The 23033-nt window shown below is 38.1% G+C and overlaps 2 protein-coding genes across 17 annotated transcripts in view; one reads left to right on the top strand and one right to left on the bottom strand.

The window, feature by feature from the left end:
• scrib (scribble planar cell polarity protein) overlaps window positions 1-5328 on the top strand; it is an 84067-nt gene extending 78739 nt beyond the window's left edge. For 9 of the 11 annotated variants that reach the window (XM_034706266.1, XM_034706270.1, XM_034706267.1 and 6 more), the window contains 2 exons: window positions 862-916; window positions 3332-5328. In XM_034706266.1, the coding sequence (XP_034562157.1) occupies window positions 862-916; window positions 3332-3468 (192 nt within the window). In that variant the 3' untranslated portion in view covers window positions 3469-5328. Of the gene's footprint in view, window positions 1-861; window positions 917-1045; window positions 1076-3331 lie in introns of all 11 variants that reach the window. The other 2 variants (XM_034706273.1, XM_034706276.1) reach the window with 1 other exon arrangement.
• The window catches only part of kif9 (kinesin family member 9), a 36271-nt gene extending 19885 nt beyond the window's left edge, over window positions 1-16386 (bottom strand). For 4 of the 6 annotated variants that reach the window (XM_034706279.1, XM_034706278.1, XM_034706280.1 and 1 more), the window contains exons 1-21: window positions 16306-16351; window positions 16082-16182; window positions 15107-15278; window positions 14840-14946; window positions 14529-14759; window positions 14316-14399; window positions 14134-14226; window positions 12806-12953; window positions 12645-12709; window positions 12469-12546; window positions 12161-12229; window positions 10256-10360; window positions 10096-10151; window positions 9891-9984; window positions 9632-9753; window positions 8207-8359; window positions 7922-8121; window positions 7631-7810; window positions 7435-7514; window positions 5645-5737; window positions 5471-5557 (exon numbers count right to left, since the gene is read on the bottom strand). In XM_034706279.1, coding sequence (XP_034562170.1) covers window positions 5471-5557; window positions 5645-5737; window positions 7435-7514; window positions 7631-7810; window positions 7922-8121; window positions 8207-8359; window positions 9632-9753; window positions 9891-9984; window positions 10096-10151; window positions 10256-10360; window positions 12161-12229; window positions 12469-12546; window positions 12645-12709; window positions 12806-12953; window positions 14134-14226; window positions 14316-14399; window positions 14529-14759; window positions 14840-14946; window positions 15107-15278; window positions 16082-16182; window positions 16306-16351 — 2364 coding nt within the window. Of the gene's footprint in view, window positions 1-4138; window positions 5558-5644; window positions 5738-7434; window positions 7515-7630; window positions 7811-7921; window positions 8122-8206; window positions 8360-9631; window positions 9754-9890; window positions 9985-10095; window positions 10152-10255; window positions 10361-12160; window positions 12230-12468; window positions 12547-12644; window positions 12710-12805; window positions 12954-14133; window positions 14227-14315; window positions 14400-14528; window positions 14760-14839; window positions 14947-15106; window positions 15279-16081; window positions 16183-16283 lie in introns of those variants that run through there. The other 2 variants (XM_034706283.1, XM_034706284.1) reach the window with 2 other exon arrangements.
• Window positions 16387-23033: the final 6647 nt, after the last annotated feature.

Raw genomic sequence — 23033 nt, forward strand, 5'->3', positions numbered from 1 at the left:
CATCGTTTCCACTGACACTTCACCTTGTTAGACAAAAACAGTCGGTCTATAAATTAGGGATGTACATTTAAAGATCGATTTTTGGAAATGTTAATGATCAATTATCAATTAGTCAATTTAAAAAAACATTCTTTTTTTTACAATAATAGCAATAATACATTTTATTTAAAAGCGCCTTTCTTAACACTCAAGGCTACTTTACAGAAAGATTAAAACACCATAAAATGAAATAACATGATAAAATAAATAAAAACAACAAGCAAAGTAACACCAAGTAAAATAGCCTCCCTCCCAAATATGGCATTGTGTATTTGAGAAATATTTAAACAAGTTTCTAGTAGACACAGCACAGCCAGTACGGTCAAACATCTTGATCCCAGACTTGCAGGTAGTAGTGGTCCTTAAGGTAAATTAACATTTATCGTACCTCTGATAACAGAAATGAACCATAAGTAATAATGGCATTAACATAAACAGTGAAGTTAACATGCTGCTTGGATTCCTTTGTGCCTTGGTGACTTGTGTTGGTGCTGCAATGTTGCTCTGTTTGCTGTCTCTTTTGTGGATTTGGCTGCACATCACAACAAACCCCGGAACTGATGACCTAACTTAACCTCCCTTTCCTTTAACATGCCAATCTCTCCCGGGGGGAGTAGTCGAGTAGAGCTACTCTGGCTTTAGGCTCTGACAGACTGGGAGCTTTCTGTCTGCTAAACCCAGCAGTGAGTGCCTGGCACGTCTTCTCAGTCTCCCTCAGTCTGCCAGCCCCTCTGCTCATGGTGGAGGCTTCTCCTGGGATACAGGTCACTGGCACACCTTCACGCCACCACCAGGTGTTAACCGTCTCTTTTTGTCTTCCAGTCCCCTGAAGCAGTCGATGACTTGCAGTTCATTGATGACGGCTCTAGTAACCCAGGTGAGTACTTGAACTATCTAATATTGAATTTAACCCTTTCGTTGTGAAAGTGAATGGTGAGACTATAAGTGTTAAAAAAAAACAGCAACACTTTAAATACCTCACTTTGTCCTATCCCCTTTGATTTAGGTGAATACCTGGGATAAGCAGCTTCTGTCGGTACGATTCCGTGTGCATGTGTTTGAGTGTGCGTGTTATTGTACACTATATGATAAAAGATTGTGTTTTAGTTTGTGTATCATACTCTAACCTGCCAGCTGTGTGGAAAACGATAGGTTCAAGTATCAGGATGGGGTGTGTGTCTACCTGGGTGTGCTTTGCCTGCTGCTGCTCACCAAACAACGATCAGAGAGAGATTTGATGTGACTAAACTAATGTAACTCAAACTGAGAGTGGAGCAGACTGTGCATGAAGCTCTTTAAAGCACTGACTGAAACTTCTATTGACAGGGGATTTTTTTTTCATCCAAGCTGTTGTTTAACATTATTGTATTGGAAATGTAGCACCGTGATCTGATGTCGGCTGATTACATGAAAACATGCAGAGGTCCAGAATACAGAAGTCTCCTCTACATCTGACTAATTAACTGTCACCATCATGCAGCATGCTGCTTTCTCAATTTTGGAAACACCTTTTTAACCCTCCTGTTATGTTTGGTTCTCTGGAACAGCAATAATGTTTCTGGGTCAATTTGACCTGGGGCATATTCAATTATCCAAAAGTGTCAGAACACCAAAAAATCCCAAAACACATTTCTTTTAATCTATTTTTAACTCCTTTACTGACCATTTAAATCAAGATTTAGTTCATAGGTGTCCTTTAATTCTCACAGATCATGGTTCCATGAGGATAACTCACTCGTTTATCATTAGAATTCATGTTAAAACTGTTTTAAATGTACATTGGAAAGCCCTAAATATAAATATTTTTACATGACATAGATTTTTGTTTATTTTATTTTCCATTTTGAATTTTTATGAAGTGATGTTGATAAATTAACAGGACACCTCTTCTGTCACATGCTGCCCAGATTTTTATGCTGCATTTAGCTGGTTTGGAAGGCATATATTGCCTAAAATAGATTTTTAAAAGGGTCAATTTGACCCGCAACATAACAGGAGGGTTAAGTGAAAAAATGACTAAGAAGTGCAAATGTCTCTGAAATGTATGGTTAAGGTGACCTCATTACTACGCCAGACTCGTTCAGACTTTAGGAGACTACTTTCAGTGGTTAGTTTCACAATGCATTGCCAAACCTAATACTCTTATATCCCACTACTCTGCCAGTCCAGGTGAACTTTCTATATCCTTGAAGTTGGAATGCAAAATCTAAAATAATATAAAAAAGAACAATTACCCATGAACATTGCCGTCACCATGCGTCCATGGAGATTATTTATAAGCCTGCTCCTCACATTGATATTCAGCGTGTTTAACATTTTGAACACCTCAATATGATCTGTAGCTATTTAATACCGTCAGTTATAAACATTGAAATTTGATTTAGGGGGAAAAAAATGCATTTGGCATTATTTTTGACACGGAAAACATATACGTTTTTTTAATGATAAAACGATAATTTATCATTAACATTTCCTAAGATCGATCAAGGAGAATACTTGAAATTTACATCCCTGATTCAAAGAGATTTACCTTATTTGTTTTAATATTTAATACTTTCATTTGGGAATCGTTCACTTTCCATTTCTCTATAATTGTTCTGAAATTTTCCAACAAGGTATTTTTGTGCGGTCATTTTTAGTTTTTTTGGAAGGTACTGAAAAATAGTGTGCAGTGGTTTTATTTGAGTTACAACACACCTTAAAAATGAAAAAGGATTACTTTAAAAATAAATATAAGAGAAAAAATATATATTGCAACTGTCCATATCTGAGAATTGAAATAAAATAATAGTTATTTAAATTCTGAGATCAATCCAGTTTTCTTGAAAATCGTTAGAGAATCGGGAGTGAATCGTATCATGAACCAAAAATCGTGAATTTGAATCAAATCGTGGATTGAGTGTATCGTTACATCCCTAGAAATCAATAAACCAAAGTAACCCACTTTAGCCTGTTGATGATTTGCATGTCAACACCCAGTCGGGAAAATCAAAGATCCACTAAGGGTTTGCAAATTACTTACTTAGTTATCTTGAATCAACTTAGTGTGACTTCACTAGACCGGGTTTTGCTTCAGTTTTTGCTTGAACTTTCTGGGTCCTGCTTGTGTCCTGCTGCTGATCTAAATGTTGGGCTTCTCTCGCAGGTTTAAGGGATCCACCTCTTTTTTTGAATCAGTCAAACGCCCACAGCTAGAGTTGCGGTGTGAGAAGCAGCAGTAAATCAGCTAGATGCTGCCCTGTGACTGAAGTTGTGTTGTTTTTTTGTTGTTGTTGTTGTTGTTGTCATCTAGGGCCTGCTGCCAGCCCCGAGGCCGAGGCTCCCTCCCCGATACCTGCAACCTCAGCCCTGGAGGAGATGGCTCTCTACAGCAACAAGCGCAAACTGAGGCAGGGCCGCCGCAGCCTGGAAACCGCAGTGCCCACGTAACACCTCACTTTTGGGAGAAAACTCTGAAGACACAATCCTAAACACACACACACACACATTTCACACACACTGTGGAACGCTGGTAACACCACAGGGCATCTACAGGAGGTGCAGAGTCACTAACACACTACACAGAGTGTCAGTAGAAGAGATCACTCTCCTATATAACCACTGCAGAGACTATGAAGCTGATAGTCACACACTCACTCACTTATATCCTGCGTACCAGTCTTGCCTATACAGTCTGTGGATGAGCTGGCAGGTCGCTCAGCAGTCCCTCAACGGCAAGAGAAACGCGAGTGTGGTTAGCTAGGATCGCTTCTTACAGACCATTAATCTTTTTTTGTTCTTCACTCGGTTTTCCAAGTAGAAGCAGATGTATTTTTAAAAAGAGGTGACAGAAGAGTTTAGTTTTTATTTTTCACACCTTCAATGAGTTGCTGTTTTTTTTAAGAAAAAAAAAAAGTCATACTGGAAAAGAAAAGAAATGGGTCATAGCTATACTAACTTGTTGAATGATATTTTTAGAATTTCAGTGAATAGATTGTAAAATGTCAGGGCGTTCTTTAGATTTGGGCAGACATGAGTGTAAATATTAATTTAGGAGGGAACATCCTGCTACCTTCATGGGCACAAATCATACAGAGTCTTCGGGGAAACAATACGTATCTTTTTTTTTTTGCACTGCCACACGTCAGCTTTTTAACGATATCTTAAGTAATTTATTGTTTTTATCATTTTACTCAAATTGAAGGCCTTCTATTTTACACTATTTTAACCCATTGGGAGCTTGTTGTGTGTTATCAGAAGCATTTTTAATCAAAGTTATTAGTTACACTCTATCACTTTATGGATCTTTTTTTTACTCAATGCCTTTTTTTTAAGTACATTTCAAAATGAAATTAGTAGACTCTTGTTACATTCCCCTTACAGAGAGAATAAGACAACATATCACACGTTTTTCATGACATGCCCTTTAAGCATCATGTATTAACCAACGGTACTCCCCCCTGTCCTGTTTCAGATATCGCTTTCCATTTATTTGAAGTTTCATGTCTATCATTAAAATATCTGGAGGTGTTCCAGACATGACGTGAAGGTAGCAGGTGTTTTTATATTTCTGTCTATGATTAATTTAAATCTGATGCCACTGAAAAATCATTTATTATTGTGTGAATAATGTACAAATACTGAAAGTAAAACAAACTTAGGGTTTGAATCTGAGCCAGTCTTGACCTAAACCAAGCGAGTGTCTGAACTGCTGATGCGTCTGGGTTTTGGGACGGGCTTGGTATGGACGCTCTCTGCGTGTATATTGGTTTGTAAAGTGGGAGAGCGGAGAGAGAGAGAGAGAGGCCGAACTGATTAGAAATCCCTCTCAAGACATTGATCTCATTCATACATTCAGCTCACTGCTTCACATTCTGTCAGTTTACGTATCTGATGGGTATTTTTTTTCGCAGAATCACAGCATAGTAGCATTTCTTTTAATTTAATGTAGGGTCTTCTAATGATAGCTTTCTATGTTGCTCTCACTGACTGAAATTCAGTTTGTTTCATAATATTTGCAATGGCTGATATCTTTTTTTTTTTCTTAAACTTACAGTAGGTAATCTTTTTTTTCAGATGGGTTTCACTACATTATTAATGCAGTGTTTCAAAGTTTTGTGTTTTATTCTTTTGTCTTGAGTTCTCTTTGGGGCTTTTTCTTGCAAATAGTTCAGAGGGGAAGGGGTCAGAAGTCCCGGGGGGTCAAGGGTTAGAGCTCACACAAGACTGTAACTAGTGAATTTGTACAACCAAAGAAGTCTATTTTGTGGTTCAGGAATAATAAATTTTACTTTTCATTTAAGAAGCTGATTCATTGGGTTTTGTCTTTTGTGACTGATTATTGTAAAAACTGCAGATACATTATGAAGAGACAAAGTGGGTACACTTAAAGGTAATTACACTTCTTCACATTAAGCACACAGTGATGTTGTCGTTCACAGTCTTCACTCACTTAAGTAACATGCTGAATCGGAGGAAGTCTCTGTCCTGCAGATGTGTTCCTCTGAACTGGAGTGGACGGCGGCATCCTGCTACTCCTCTGTTGAGACACATGCATCATTAAAAGCCTCACTGACTTTCAAGTGTTACAATCATGTGATTTGTGATGATAATCATGAACACCTACTCTCTTCAGCGTTCTGTCGCGGGCGTTGTAGAAGGACTCGGAGCTGCTGCTATCGGCAAGAGGCTCATACGATGGTCGCTGGTTATCTTCTTCCTAAAATCAAGAGAAGCAGATAAAAACTCTTTTTCACTGTACAGTCTCAACTTCTCCATACACATGTGGAAACACATTTATTTACCTGTACTCAGAGTATATATTGTATGTATATCAGATGTTTATCAAAGTATATAAATCCTAATAGAAATGGTTCTTGTACCTGTTCCTTATTTACATCTGTAAAGATTTCTTATACATTTATAGAAAATCAAATGCAGTTACTCCACTCCCACAAGATGTACTTACTGCTCGGCATGCACTGATCCGATCCTGGTGTCGGATATCGGCTAGATCGGACTCAAAAAGCTAGATCGGATATCAGTGACAAGGGGCCGATATACAGTATCTCACAACAGTGAGTACACTCCTCACATTTCTGCAAATATTTAATCATATCTTTTCATGGGGCAACACTGAAGAAATGACACTTTGATATAATGTAAAGTAGTCAGTGTACAGCTTGTTTAACAGTGTAAATTTACTGTCCCCTCAAAATAACTCAACATACATCCATTAATGTCTAAACAACCGGCAACAAAAGTGAGTACACCCCTAAGTGAAAATGTCCAGATTGGGCCCAAAGTGTCAATATTTTGTGTGGCCACCATTATTTTCCAGCACTGCCTTAACCCTCTTGGGCATGGAGTTCACCAGAGCTTCACAGGTTGCCACTGGAATCCTCTTCTACTCTTCCATGATGACATCACGGAGCTGGTGGATGTTAGAGACCTTGCACTCATCCACCTTCCATCTAAGGATGCCCAACAGCTGCTCAATAGGGTTTAGGTCTGGAGACATGCTTGGCCACTCCATCACCTTTACCCTCAGCTTCTTTAGCAAGGCAGGGGCCGTCTTGGAGGTGTGTTTGGGGTCGTTATCATGTTGGAATACTGCCCTGTGGCCCAGTTTTTGAAGGGAGGGGATCATGCTCTGCTTCAGTATGTCACAGCACTCCCCAGTGCTGGCAGCACTCATGCAGACCCAGACCATGACACTCCCACCACCATGCTTGACTGTAGGCAAGGCGCACTTGTCTTTGTACTCCTCACCTGATTGCCACCACACACGCTTGACATCATCTGAGCCAAATACATTTATCTTGGTCTCATCAGACCACAAGACATGGTTCAAGAAATCCATGTCCATAGTCTGTTTGTCTTTAGCAGATTGTTTGCGGACTTTCTTGAGCATCATTTTTAGAAGACATGTGAGGGGTGTACTCACTTTTGTGAGATACTATATAGTGCTGATCCATAAGGCAGATCTATTCATCTCAGTGGGAAACACTATGTTGACATATTTTTTATATTCTCATTTAAAGCAGTTTTTTTATACAGAATATGTAATTCCTCTTATCCACTGCTGAGGTTTAAAGTTGAATTGTAATATCTCTTGGTTATGAAGATTAACTCACCAAACTGCTGGTGCATATTTATAATCTCTTGAAAAATAATACTGTCAGTTTAAAAATGTTTATTTTATTTTGGTTTACAAAGTCAGAAAAGCCTGAAGTTGCCAAAACATGATTCTATCCTCACATTAAGGAATAGAGATTGTTACATCAATACCGGGATCGGATCAGCTAGTATCGGTATCGGCAGATAACAAAGCCCAGGTATCGATATCGGTATCGGGACTTAAAAAGAAGGATCGGTGCATCCCTACTCACTGCAGTAACAATAATGCAGACTCACATGTGTGTGGGTCTTCTCCATCATTATATCCAGCTCCTCATCAGGTACCAGGAAAGACTTCTCATACCAGTTCTCAAATTCTAGGACACAAACCAAAGCAGGTGATTATTTCTCTGACTTTTAAGACGCACCAGTTGTTGATAGAGAAGTTATGAGTATAAAGATTATGTCAGAGAGGATTAATACAAGAACTGACCAGAGAGCAGGCGCACCCTGCACTGATCCACAAGGTGCTGACAGTAGCTGACCTCGGCCTTGATGTCACGCAGCACTTCATACCTCTGCCGGTACAGTGACTTTAACTCTCTGAGCTGCATCAGTAAAGTGTCATCTGGCTCCTGCTGCACAGTCTCATCCCCCACAGCCAAATATTGACCTCCAATCAAAAACATGCAATGAATAAGCTTTAACCTCTTTGCTGTACAGACAAGCACTTTACTTTTTCAGTCTGAGCTCAGAATATCACCACTAGTGAGGTTAAAAGTACCTCCTCTCATCTTGTGCTGCTGTATGGTGGCCGCAGTGCAGTCGATCTCTCTCTTGACAGCGTTGACCTCCTCAGTGAGCTGGCGAAGAAGACTGCGGCGTTCCAGCAGCACGGTCTTGTTCTCCTTAAGGATGCAGTTGATCTCGCTACCTTGTCCCACCTTGAAATCTTCAAAGGCTTCAGCTTTCGTTGGAGGAGTGCTGGACAGAGGTGGGAGAATAATACAACACTGAACTTTACATTCACAGAATAATTCAAAATATCTGTTTCACAGACTACACTTACTCCGGGGGGAAGGGTTCCTGTCTGTCCTGGCTCTCTGTGTCTGGTTCCTCAGACTCCAGCTCCCCCTCGGGCGTTTGAACAGAATTCAGTGTTGACTTGGAGGCACTCTCAACATTCTTCCTCAAAGCTGGACTCTCTGTTCCCTGTCTTTTGCTTTGGGGGGACAATCATGATTAGTTTGTCACGAGGAAAACCAAACTGTGTACTAATGCACTAGAAACTAGCAGCTCAAGCATACCCTTAACTTTATACCTTAAATATTAGTCTCCTGTATTAGCAGTCCATAATAAAAGGCTGATGTTAACGGATTTGCCTTGTATTATTTTTCTATTTATTAGTCTGACTTCTTTCTGAAAGATAATCATGGTGTTGACAGAAGCATAATGTCACCATGGAGTCTGTAGATTACATTCTGACACTAACAAAGAGTGCAACATGAAGTAAGGGTTGTATTTGTAGTTGCTTCTATGTTTTACAGCCTCTACTTCAGACAATTGGTGGTGTTCACAAGCTGCAAAAATCAGTAAGCTGAATTATAATACAGAGTTTTAACTTAAAAACAAACACGTGGTTACTTTGGGGTTTCCAAAAATGTGTACATGTATGTGCTGAAATAAGATTTATTGGATAACCTAAAACTTGGGAAATTGCCACTGAATATGTCAGCAGAATGTTTTCCTCTCAGCGTGAAACTTTGGCTGTTTTCAAAACAGCCTGCTACATACTACCTATGAATGTAGTAGGCAGTACGTACTGCATACTAAATACTGTGTTTTAATTAAGTCTGTAGTATGACTGTTCTGTTGGATCTGTTCTGCAGTACGATGGGCCAGACGTCACTGATTTTCCGGTTTTCGGAAAGCAGAAGTAAACGACGGCCAAGCCAATGGCGAAAATGCTCCTTTAAAAAATATTTCTGGGCTTTTTGCCTTTATTTGATAGGACAGCTGAAGAGAGACCGGAAATGTGGGGAGTGGAGAGTAGGGAAAGACATGCAGGAAATGGTCGCGGCTGGGAATCGAACCGGAAAGCTCTGGGATGAGGACTGTAGCCTCTGTATGTGGGGCGCTTAGACCACTAGGCCACCAGCGCCCTGCAAAAATGCTACTTTAGCATGACTTATGATTTAAAAAGTTAGGAAGTGGTTTATATGGAATTTAACAATTTTCACATTACCTAAAAAAGGAGTTCCCCCCGTCAAAAAAAGAAGAGAAAAGAAAAAGCGGAGCGAGCGCTGTGCATTGTGGGAAACAGTACGCGTGGCAGACTGGTCTGATGCATACTGAGAAATTTTCCTGAATCAGTAGACATCCGGGGAGTTTTGGCATACTGCAGACTTTGCTCTTGTTCACATACTACATACTGAATTTTGGCCAAATCAGTACGAACTGCTAGTATAGTGGTTTCAAACCAGCCTTTACTCACCTCTGTTTGTCCCTCCCCTTCTTAGTTTTGGCTCTGGTCGAACCTGGATGGTGAGCATTTCTAGAAGACTCAGCAAACACTCCAAAGCTTCCAGCATCCTCAGTGCGGCCTCTGATATCCCGCTGAAGAGTTTACAGCACACATAGCATCTCATCAGGGCTCAAACACAATAACTATTCACTACAACAACAGACAAATAGAATTAAAACAGCTCATTTCCATCAAGGTGGCCTCAAATATGCATCAGACGCTGACTGACCTTGACGGTAGCTGTGTGAGCATTTTGGTATTTTGATCTCTCCACCAAGCTGGAGGTCTGACACAGCTGAGCCTTCACCCTCTGCTCCTGCTCCCTGCTTACACAAACATGCTGAATCATTTACAGTTAACAAATCAGGCCTTGCGCCAAATTTGATCCATATAAACTCCACTATTTTGGAGTGATGAAGGCAGATGATACTCACTGCACAGAAAGCTTGAATTGCGCGAACACTGCTTGGACCTGCCTGACACTTGTGATCTGTAACAAAATGTCATTCACAGAAAGACAATTAACACTGTGAAACAATCACCCCGTAGCAAAATGTGGTTTGATAGAAAAACGGTTCTTTCTAATGTTCTCACATTGATTTCCTGAAGGCTTCCCTGGAGGTACATCTGAACCTGGCTTTTAATCTCAGCTGTTTGAGCCTCAGACAACGGCTCGTATGTGATTCTCTGCTTGTCCACCTGGTTAAAATAAATTTGATAGGCATTCAAATTTGCACAGAAACCAGCTGAAATGTTTTGATAACTATCAGAAAGCACCGTCTTGTGATTACAAACACCACACACATTCTATTTTAGTAGATTATGAGCAGGGCCGGCACGTGGCATAGGCAGTATAGGCAAATGCTAGGGGCGTCGGCCGTTCATAGGGCGCGCCTCTAAATGAGTGAAGAGGAAAATTTGAAGATAATAGGAAATACAATATTGTTTTATCTAATTTAATTTTGGATTAAATTGTGGACTGATGCCAGTACACATATAAAAGCCTGTGATTCACTTTTGGTTTTTTTTAAAATAATGGTATGCAAATCAGTTTTTGAAGTCTTTAATTAAGTGTTCATGATTTACCTGTTTTTGTATTGTTTTTATGATAATAATAATAATACATTTTATTTATATAGCGCTTTTCAGAAATTCAAAGACACTGTACAATTGTTAAAATCAATACAAGCAAAAAACACATAACACAGATCAAACAAAACAAAACAACAGTACAATTACAAATTAAAAGCTAACTTAAAAAGGTGAGTTTTTAAAGGAGATCTGAAAGCTGAAGGGTCAGAGCAGTTTTGGATATGGGAGGGGAGTGAGTTCCAGAGGGTGGGGGTGGCTATGGAGAAGGCTCTGTCCCCACAGGTGCTTGGTTCTGTGAGGTGGAGACAGGAGGTTGGCGTGTGAGGAACGCAGGTTACGGGAAGGAGTGTGATGGTGGAGGGGGTCAGTGAGGTAGGAAGGGGCCTGGTGATGGAGGGCTTTGTGGGTGAGGAGGAGGATTTTAAGCTGGATGCGGTGGAGGACGGGGAGCCAATGAAGATGATGGAGGACGGGGGTGATGTGGTCACTTGAGCGGTTGCAGGTGAGGAGGTGTGCAGCAGAATTCTGAATGTATTGCATTTTATGGAGGACTTTGGATGATGTGGCGTACAAGATGCTATTACAGTAATCTAAACGGGATGTGATGAATGGGTGGATAAGGGTTTCTGGGGCAGAGAAAGAGAGAAATGGACGGAGGCGGGCGATGTTTCGAAGGTGGAAGAAGGCCGTTTTAGTGAGCTGGGTGACGTGGTGTTCAAAAGAAAGGTTGCTGTCAAAAATGATTCCAAGGTTTGGGATGTGAGGTGCAGGAGATAGAGTCGAGTTATTTAAAGTGAGAGTGAAATTTGGAATGAGATTTGTGAGGGACTTGGGGCCGATGATTATGAGGTCAGATTTGTCGTAGTTCAGTGATAAGAAGTTGGTATGCGTCCATGTTTTTGTTGTTTTCTTTACACTTTGGAAGCTGTTAGCTTAATTAGATAGAAAATGTAGGCTAGGCTCAAATAAGCATTTTGCTTCTGCCTTTTCAGTCATCACTTCATACATTCCTTTGTTTAAAGTGTCTGCACTGTGAAAAGGATTGTGTTATATAGGCTAATGACTGAATACAATCTAATACTATTACATTATGCATTTTGAAATTGTATTATTATTTTCCTGCTAAATATCAGTGTTATTACCATTTTTTAAATGTTCTTTTAGAGGTCATTTTTATTTTAAAACAAAGGAAACCTGTAAATCTTAAAGCTGGATGTCAGTTGTCTTTAAGTTTATAATTGATGTGATCGTTGGAGTTGGTTACAATACAAGGGGCACCAAGTCGGTAAGGGCCGGCTCTGATTATGAGCATCTTGAAACAATTCAACAGTGAACAGGAGCCCTTAACGAACACATTATAAGAAGAGATGTGTGTTGTCCGGCCATTATCCGGCTGGCTCTACTCACCAGTGTATTGTACATGGACAGTTCCTCCTTCAGCAAGTCTACCTCTTTCTGAAGCTTCTTGATCTGCACCTAATCAAAGCAGTAAATCATTAAATCTACATTGTGATGCACTCTCACTTTTAGGAATCAGACTTCAATCAATATTATTACATAACCTTCCAAACATGTAACCTCTAGGCGTACTTTTTGTGTTGTATCGTGTGTGTGTGTGTGTGTGTGTGTGTGTGTGTGTGTGTGTGTGTGTGTGTGTGTGTGTGTGTGTGTGTGTGTGTGTGTGTGTGTGTGTGTGTGTGTGTGTGTGAACTCACTGCTGGATCCACATGCTCGTTAACAGCAGGCTGAGTCTGAACACACTTCATCCTGCTGGCAAAACGCAGAGTGGAGAGCTGCAGAGAACAAACACGATCATCCAGAGCTAAGATGACACCGTGTATGGTAAGAATCTGACTTTTTTCATCATTTTGTTTCACATCACACTCCTTACTGTTTCTTCTATCTGTGCAGCCTCACCGTAGATGTTGGCCACAAGCACAGTGTTGCAATTCCCTCCTGCAGAAATACACAAACACATTATACTTACATGTAAGACACCGAAGGACTACGTTACATCAGCTTTGTTAGAAGCCATGAGCCTGCTCGTCTCACCCAGTGAGTCTTTGAGGGCGTGTGTGAGTTTAGTCTGCCTGAAGGGAATGTGGTCTCTGCGACGGTCTGCCAGGGCCAGGATGGCCTGCTCCAGGAAAGACAAGGACTTGTTGATATACACGGCTTCCTTCAGCATCTGACCCTCTGACTGATAGAAAAGAAACGTCACATGAAGTCAGAAAAGGTCCATTGACACAACAAGATGTACTGTTTCTTTTAGAATTGTTTTTAAAGTACTTTTACTTGTCTTTAAAACTCTTAACAGCCTTGCTCCTCCATACATCACTGATCTCCTGTCATTTTATGTTCCAGCTCGATCACTGAGGTCCTCGAATGCTTTCCTTTTAAATGTTCCTCGTGTGTCTCACACAAAGAGAGAGAGAGCTTTCTGTTTTTACGCCCCTAAGCTGTGGAACTCTCTGCCTCTGGATATTAATAATAATAATAACTGATATTTATATAGTGCCTTTCAAGAAACCGAAGGTCACTTCCCAGGGTCAGGTAGGGGGTCTGGGGGCAGGTGGGGATAACACTATCTAATGGGGAAAGGCCTTGAGGAAAAGGTGCGTTTTGACTGCTTTCTTAAAAGTGTCCAGGGTTGTGGTGCTGCAGATGTCGGGAGGAAGAGAGTTCCACAGAGTGGGGGCTGCCACACTGAAGGCTCTGTCCCCAAAAGTCTGCAGCTTAGTCCGGGGGATGGAGAGGAGACCCAGGTCCAAAGACCATATGAACTCTCTGGGTGTCTTTAAAAATAAACTTACAAAATAAAGACTTACCTTTTTAATCTAGCTTTTAATTTGGAGTCATTTGTTTTTAGCCCTGGACTGCTTTATTATTTCAATCATTGCTTTAACATTTATTTATTTATCCTATTTATTTTTTTCTTGATTTCTTTATTTCTTTCTTTCTTTATCTATTCATTTATTTATTTATTGTATTCATCTGATCTTGTTAACATTACCTTATTTTTAACTTTTCTTTCCACTCTGTCTTATTTTATTAATTTAACTGTATTGATTTTATTATATTTTTACATATTTTATTTCTAATCATGCCTTTTATAATATTACCATTGCTGTTGTTTTCTGTCTCTCTGTTATTTTGTGAAGCACTTTGGGCTGCATGTTTTTATGTATGAAAGGTGCTACATAAACAAAGTTGAGTTCAGAAAGATGATTTTCTTTCATTTGACTGGAGGATTAAAATAATTAAACTTAAAGCCACACTTCCAAGCATGTGCATGATTCAAATGTCCTAAATTAACAGTTGCAGTTTCTTAACGGTCTAACTCATTTTAAAAACAGTGAGGAAGACATTTTCATTCTCACCCCTGTCTTTCCCAGCCTCTCTGACCCAGCTAGATCCACCAGATTCAGCTTTGAGGTGACAAACTTGGCATCAGACAGAGTCCGTGAGCGAGACTGTGAATGAGGACAAAAGAAAGTGAAATGTCATGTTCGATGCCAAGACCTCAGCACAGAATAAAGCTTTAAGGTGTTTGTGTTCATACCTCTATGTGCACAGTGAAGATACAGTGGGACCTGGAGGAGTTCTTGTTCAATGCATGAGAGCCAATAATACGATTCATCTCACCCTGAGTTTAAGAAGAATAACTTTATCAAGGTGTTACACATCACATTAATAATCATAGTTTATTAATGGACGTTCTTGGAGGGATAAATTATTCCTCTAACTCTAAGGTCTTTGTTTCCAGATCACCAACCTCAAACAACAGGTTGAGTGCCTCCTCCTCGCTGTGGACAGGATGAAGCGACAGACCACGGATGAATACACCTCTCCCTAGCTCTTCCATCACAACCATCCCTCGTGGTGACGGCTGTGGGGTCCCTCGCAGGGATGACAGTAAGTCTACCAGGGTCTCATTGTAGATCTCCAGGTAGGACAGGTGCACAGAGAAGGCGTACTCTGTCCTTTTCTCCACCTCTTGTAACACCTAAATACAGGTTAAAGATTTTAATCTACATGTTTTTCTTGAGTGTCAAGAGGTAAATGTTTTAGTTTTAGATGAGTTACCTCCTGAAGGGCTCGAGGAATGATTCCCCTTTGCTTGTATGATTCTGTGGATCCTGTCATGGTGTAGGTCTTTCCTGAACCAGTCTGCCCAAAACACATCACAGTACCTGAAAAACACAGACTGAATGTTCATTTCACAAGATTCATCTGACATATTGCTGAAACTTGACACTTTGATGTCTATGATGATAAAAAGCAACAAAACCTACACTCATCTAATTCTGACATGACTCATTACACACACATTTATAAAGATTACAGGTCTACCATTATAGCCGTCCAGTGCTCCCAGCACCACCCGCCTGCATACTCGGGTGTACACCTCCTCCTGAGAGACATCCTGCAGGACGCCTTCCACCCTGAATGACTGGGAGCTCAGCTGACTTCTCCTTCTTTCATGGAGCTGCCTGGAGTCTCTCCAGTGGTGGATGTTCACCGTCTGCATAATAATAATAATAATAATAATAATAATAATAATAATAATAATAATAATAATAATAATAATAATAACAACAACAATACTAATAATAATGATAATAATAATAATAATAATAATAATAATAATAATAATAATAATAATAATAATAATAATACTGATATTTATATAGCACTTTTCAATACAGGTAAGTGCTTCAGGTTCACCTCTGCAGAACAAAAAAACAAACAAAAAAATAAATAATAATAAAAAATATAATAATAATTATTAGTAGTAGTATTATTATAATAATAATAACTATAATTATAATTATAATAATAATTATTATTATTATAATAATAGTAACATACTAATAAAAATATATATAATAATAATTATTATAATTATAATGTATTTATATAGCACTTTTCAATACAGGTAAGTGTTTTACAATGAGCAATAAAATCAAAGTTAAAATAATAAGCAAACAATAAAAAGCCAAGCAATAAAATAAATCTAAAATCATACAATCTTATTAAACCAAACAATAAAATCACAGTTAAATTAAATAAAATCACAGAAAAAAGTTTTTTATGTAGAAATCTGTATTGAATATAAAATCAAGATTCACCGCAAAAATAGATGGAAAGGCAAGTTTTGATAATTTTACGAAAGCAAAGAAGAATTTTCGAGCTGAAATACAAACCAGAGAAAACCAACAACAGCGACTCTCATTTGGAAGTAAGTCAGACTTTTCTTTGTAACCAGCTTCCTCATGTAGAGTTTTATCTCAGTTTCCTCAAAGACAGTAGTTTTTAAAGAGTTACCTGTCCGTCGGGGAGACATTCAATGAGGTCTGTGTCGAAGCTGGCTGTTGGTCTGATTCGGACAAACACTTGGACTTCTCTGCTTTGAGCCTTCATAACTCCTTTAACAGAAACAACACGACGACAATTCAACTTAAAGAAGTCAACAGCTTCACAAACTGTCAGAAGATACAGATATATGAACTAGAACAGCCTGAATTACTCTGACTCAACGTTTTGTTTACTGCGCATTTTATCAGCTTCAGTCTTCAGTCCATTTTCTGAGTTCATCTTCTGTAGTTTATATTCAGCGTCATGGCAACGACAGCGCGCGCGCAGTGGCAGAGCGTAATGTACCACCTGACCAGTTATGGAAATCATCAAAATGATTAAAAACATTAAGCCTAACTCTAAAAATATTAATTTCTCTCAGAAAGTTAGATTTAAACATGAATAATTTATACAAATATTTTATGTTTTACCTCCATAAAATCCAAGACAGAAACCTAAATGAACATAAATAAATAAATAAATGAATAAATAAATAAATAAATAAATAAATAAATAAATAAACCAAAAACATTTCTAAAAATGTGTTTGTATCTCCCTCCTGATGGCTGGGTATTTAGGTCGTTAATGGTAAATTACACTAGACGTGAACTGCCACTGGATTTCATTGCACCATACATTTCTAAAGACCTTAATATGATTGAAGATGTGTTATTATGCTTTTCTGTTATGTTCGTTTCTTAGGAACAGCAATAATGTTCTTCAACTAGACCGGGGCTTATTGAAGGATCCAAAAGTGTCCGAACCCCCCAAAAAATCCCAATAAACATTTTTAAAATGTCATTATTAACTCCATCACTAACCATTTAAATCAATATGAAATTGAAATTGATATGAAATTCATCTTAAAGCTTTTTTAATGTACATTGAAAAGCTCTAAATATAAATACAATAGTTTTACATGACATAGATTTTTGTTTATTTTATTTTACATTTTGAATAATTTTTTTTTTATGTAGTGATGTTGATAAATTAACAAGAGACACCTCTTCTGTCACATGCTGTATTTAGCTGGTTTGGAAGGCATATATTACCTAAAATGGGAGGAACCTCTGTTTACGACTAGCCTGTCATCCACTGTGACATTAGAAAGGCGAAATAATACTTTTTTTTAGATTTTAGAACTTTTAAAATGGGTCAATTTGACCTGCAACATAACAGGGGGGTTAGGTTAATATATTGTCTGTCAATACTAACTGCTGGTGAACTTTCAATTTATACAGAAATGTCTGGAGTACTCCCAGGATGACGGGACAGCAGGTTGCTCTAAAAGGCTTCTTCAAATATTCACAGGAGAACAAGATCTTTTCTTTACTGCTGGGGATTTTGTCTCTTTCAAAACTGTCTAGGTCAGATTTGGGGTCCTAAACATATGGTAATTTTTCATAATCTGTCATTTCAAATAGAGAGACACTATTTGTAGCATGGCAACAGTGAAGGAGGCTTCCAGAGTGCTGGGTCCTGGAGTGCTGGGGTTATTTAAGAGACACACTAATATTCAAACAGATGCTGAAATCAGTATTTTTCAGAGACACCTGCCTGAGATAAGTAAAGAGCCTTTTGAGCTGTAAATCATGGAAAGCTACTACAAAGCTATCAGAAGGACAATATTAAGTTTGAAAATGAGCATAAAATATAATAAATGCAGTGAAAGGGACTACAAAATAATAACAACAGCAGTTGTTTTCTCATTAAAAGATAAAATAACTGGGGATATTTGTTTGCCATTCAGGGGAAGACAACATCAAAACATGCTCTCATTACCAAAATATAAAAATTGTCTGTTTTATCTTTTGTTTGGGCTCCACCAACCCTTATTAAATAGCTTTATAATTTATCTTACAGTGTTCACATGCAGCAGAAGTCATAGATTTACTTTCTTACATAGCCACTAAATATTACAGCAACACTGTATCCAACAGAAAAAGACTCCACCCACTGACATGGACTGTATAAGTACGAGTGGGTGAAAATTAATGGCTTATCTATGTTCAAGATGAGAGAGCTCATACTGTTCTGTTTGGTGGGATTAACTGTTGCTGCATCGACCGGAGGATGGGTAAGATTTGGTAATTTTCCACAAATGTATTAAGTGAGGTTGAAGTAGCTCAAACATAAACTACTTAAAACAAATCTTTGGTCTTTGATAAATTCTTCTACAAATGTGAAAAAACATTTATTTCCCTCTATTTCTATTAATGGGTTAATTCATTGATCATGTAGCTGCTGTGTTTGAAATTCAAAGTCAACGTCCTCACTGTACAAACAAGTTTGGATTGTGAGCTTTTAAGGACTCATTTCACTCGTCATCAGGCAGTACATGACTTATTTAAAAAAAAAAACAGTAAAACAGTGAAAAGACTTTGTGTGAGAAAATAATCTTATCATTTACCATTAGATGTTTTTAAGGTTACAAAATGGAGAATGTCAAATCTTCCTAGAAACTGGGTCAGGCGCTTCAGACTGTTAGATTTGTTTGTACAAGAGTTGAAAACATTAGATTAGGTTTTGTAATGCTGATTTATTGTAAAGTGAAGGATCTTTGCAGGAGTGATTTCACTGGAGTCTGCTCATTTCCAAAATGGTGTAGGAGTTTGGCACTGTGTCCAATCGGTGAAAAGATTTAATAACACTGTGGGGTTTATGTATGGTATGAATACTTTATCTTACAGTCCTTAAAGGGCTTCTCATCAAACCATAGGTTATGGGGCTTAAAGGTTCAGTGTGGATCCTACTCTGAGGTGAAGGGAAAAAAGGGGTTTTACACTTTAGTTTTTTTTTTTAAACAGAATTAAGTCAGTGAGTGAAAGCCTTCTGTGTGTAGCATACTGTGACAGACACTTCATTCCTTCCACTTCCTGTCTCTCTTCAGCTGTCCTGACTAATGAGGACAAACATCCCTGAAACAAATACATTTAAAAATCCAATGTTTGTGATCTTTTTCAGGATTTTCCATGAAAACTGAAAATATTGAATCATTTCTCTTTCTATTTCAGTGGCCAAAAGGGAGTACAACACCCATGTTCAGAGATATGGACAACCTAGAACATAACACATCAATCAGCTTTGTTAATGAAACAACTGTGTTCACTAACGCAACGACCAACTCGTCAATGGTGATATGAATTTACTTCCCTCTGAGAGGTTCATGTGTTTCAATACATACTGCAGAAAGATGGTTTGCTAAATGCTTCAAATACATGTCCCCTGTAATATCTGCCATTTCTGAACTAGGTCCCCCATCAAACAGGACTAAAAATCAGTTTTATTCTTACTGATGTTTCAGTTTCCAGCAATGAAAGAAAAAGCCTCAGAGCATAATAAGTGTTTATTGCTGTTTTATTTAAAGTCTGGAATCAACTATACTGTTGTGTCATCGGATGTAACTCAAACACCTTTTATTTCAGACAGAGAAAAGCACAGAAAGTGTTGCAGAAGAAAAGGTAGGTTCACACATTATCACTGGGTTTTCTAGTAAAGTGTGAAGAATGATAAACTCTCACATAAAACATCTGAGCCTTAACTCTTGGTAGTTTTTTTTCATCATAAACAGTAAACTATGAGTGTGTCATGTTTGCACCAACCTTTTCCCTCCCCCTTGAATGGTAAGGGGCTGCAGACTTCAACCAAAACTTCCTCTGGGTTGCCAACAGGAGCAGCTGAAAGAGAGGACTCCAAGGTGAGAACATTTTAGACTTTACTATAATGTTATACAATTTTGATTTTGATCAAAATGAGGCAATAACATGTGTAAATTACCTTTTTTCCCCCAGTGTGTTCAGTTTAAGGCTAGTCGTACTTTGTGGGTCTTTTCCAAAGGGATACACGTGATTGAATAATGTTAAGTGTCCTAAATGCATCCCCTAATTAACAGACTTGGCACACTGTGGATACAAAATGTGTGTCCCAAAATGTCCCGGACAGATCATAGCTCCCTACATTTGAAAAAATCAAAATGACTGAAGACATTAGATGCCATTTTTTATGAGGAGTAGTTAAACTGATGTTATAATATTACATACAAATGTAAAATTACAAACTTCAAAATGAGCATTTGATCTAAAACATTTGTAAGGGTGTTCTATGGGTGTTAAACTTTGAACACGTTTAAAAATGATAGTTAAAATGCAGCCCAGTATTTGTTTTTAAATGGTTTTAAATTAAATTAATGAAATGCTAGTATGTTTTTTATCATTTGTATTGTACATTTGTTTACATCTTCCTGCCCAGGGACCCCAGATGAAAATGAGCTGAAAGCTAACTCTGGCTTGACAGTTTTTGTTTTGCATGGCCTCTAAGAAATAAACTAATAAAAAAAAATAGAAGCAGGTTTTAGTGACTCACTTTAGCTTATGAATAAGGGTCACATATATTTTATTTTGTATCAGTCGTAAAAAGGAAGCTGTAGGTAAACAGACTTTTTTGTGTGCAAACAAATCTCCTGAGTTGGACTTTGATATTAAACCAGAACTGATCACTTTTTGTGGTAAAGACGAGTAACAGACTCCGCCTCCTGACACTGACTCCATAAAGCTGCTGTGCTATCAGATCTGACTCTACTTCATTAAAATGAGAGGACTGATAGTGCTGTGTTTGGTGGGTCTCATCCTTGCTGCCTCGGTAAGACTGTGCATGATAAGTAGATTTTCACAGGTTTGGTAAAAAGGAAAGAACTTAAATAGATTTTTTTTTAAACTAACGCTCTGTAGGTTTTTTCTAATTTTGATGTTGCAAAATGTATTCCTTTTTAAAAATGCTCTAACTTAGCAAAACTTGAATTTCTACTGCTTGATTTGTTTTTCTTAGAGCTAAAGAGTAAGTCCTTCCTAGTCCTCTTTAGCTTTTTGTATTTATTTGGTAGACGTATTGCTTAACTTAGTTTGCAATATGTCAATGACCCTGCAGAAGCAGAGTAAACAAGGGCAGGGAGATTTTATGCAGACTCTAGATGTTTTAGAGTTGCTTGTTATTCTAATGCTTTAATTCAATTCAATAAGTGATATGTATTTCTATTTCAGTTGCCTAAAGGAGGCACAGCCCCGGTTGCACCGCAGAAAGATGAAAAACCAAAACCACAACACAAATTGGTAAGTGAAATAACTTGGCGACTGAATGGGACGCTGTTAGTCAGCAAAAAGTGAAAAGCCAGGAAATTCAAATAGCATAACTGTGATGCAGTACTTGCTCTAAACTCAATTTTGCTTCAGAGAAATTGCAGGTTTGCATATTTAAACCTGTCATGATTTTCTGCTCCATTAAAGAGTCAAAGCACCAAGTATACTTTATTGAACTATGTAGTTTGGCAGAATTAATTAATTAATCTCAATCCAGTTTGATCATTTAATGAATTAAAGGTATGAGCTTGGTGTAAGGTTAGATGTTATCCTCTCTTTAATGTATTCAAATGGAAGCACTGTCCCTACAGCCTGTGCATATCAAGTGTCACTTAAAACATTAAGATTGATTTAAGAATTAAACGTTTCGAAAAGACACAAAATACTAAGTTAGAATATTACAAACTTGGATGACAGTTTCTCATTTCATTTCTCATTCAACCTTTCCTCTCAGATTGTAGATGCTTGGAATCCTTTTCAAAGCACAGGTGGTTTCAAACCTGAACCAACTGATGGAACTGTGACTGAGGTAGGAATCTTAACACCTACAAACAATAAGCACCTTAAGAGACAAATATAAAGAAAGTGAAGCAGGAGAGTGAGAGCAATACTTTTAAATGTTTTATTTTTATTGTAGGCGGTGGATTGTAAATGTTGGTCTTCCTTATTTTTCTTCCAGGGAGATCAAAAATGACAGCAGACAGACAGACGAGCTGAGCAGATGTCAACATGTTGACAGAGATGACATATCCATTTATCTGCTGGTGTTCCTGCCTCCTTCAAATAAACATGTCAAGTCTGTTGTGTGAGGAAAGATTTTTATTTGTTAATTTGCTTAGTATGAGGTCATTTGAAAAGTCTTTTCAAAAAGAGCTGCAACTTGCACAAATTCCTCCACGGTTTGTCAAAGTCAACACCTTTTCGGACAACATGAGACACATCGGGGAGCAGGTGAGGGATCATGAGAGGAGAGGCGGGTTGACATTAAGGTTGAAATCTCACTTTTCCACATCTACAGATTCAGACAAGACTTCAGTCACAAGGATCACTTTATTTTTTTTATGTTAGGCTCTTCTTTTTTCATTACAAATATTATCTACGTCCACCAAAAGTGTCCTAACAGGGATCGACCCTCCCCGACTTCTTTGATGGAGAGGACAGACACACAAGAACATGATATCTTCAGCTTTCTCAGCATAACTATGCTTGTGGTTAAAACCCATCTGATTTTAACTGAGCATTTCACTTGTATGTAGGTGGATCGGTTTGGTGACTGTCTCCGTTACTTAGTTGTACTTTGTGGGTCTTTTCCAAAGGGATAAATGTGATTGAATAAAGTTTAAAGTCTCTAAAATGCATCCCCTACTTAACAGACTTGGCACTCTGTAGATCCAAAATGTGTGTCCCAAAATGTCCCGGCCAGGTCAAAGCTCCCTACATTTAAAAAAATGAAAATGACAGAGATGTAAGACATGAATCCAGTGAATTATCATTTTTATGCTGGCTTGGAGACATGAGAATGCATATTACATAAGGAGTGGTTAAACTGATGTTATAATATTACATACAAATGTAAAATAACAAACTTTAAAATGAGCATTTAAACTAAAAATATTTTTTATGGGTTTTCTCTGGGTGTTACACTTTGAACATATCTAAAAATGATAGTTAAAACGCAGCCCAGTATTTGTTAGTAAAATTATGGTTTTAAATTAGAAACAGGTTTTTGTGACTCACTTTAGCTTATGAATAAGGGTCACATATATTTTATTTTGTATCAGTCGTTAAAA

Source organism: Notolabrus celidotus, chromosome 17 (assembly GCF_009762535.1).
Source record: "Notolabrus celidotus isolate fNotCel1 chromosome 17, fNotCel1.pri, whole genome shotgun sequence".
In the NCBI taxonomy this organism is placed as follows: Eukaryota; Metazoa; Chordata; class Actinopteri; order Labriformes; family Labridae; genus Notolabrus; species Notolabrus celidotus.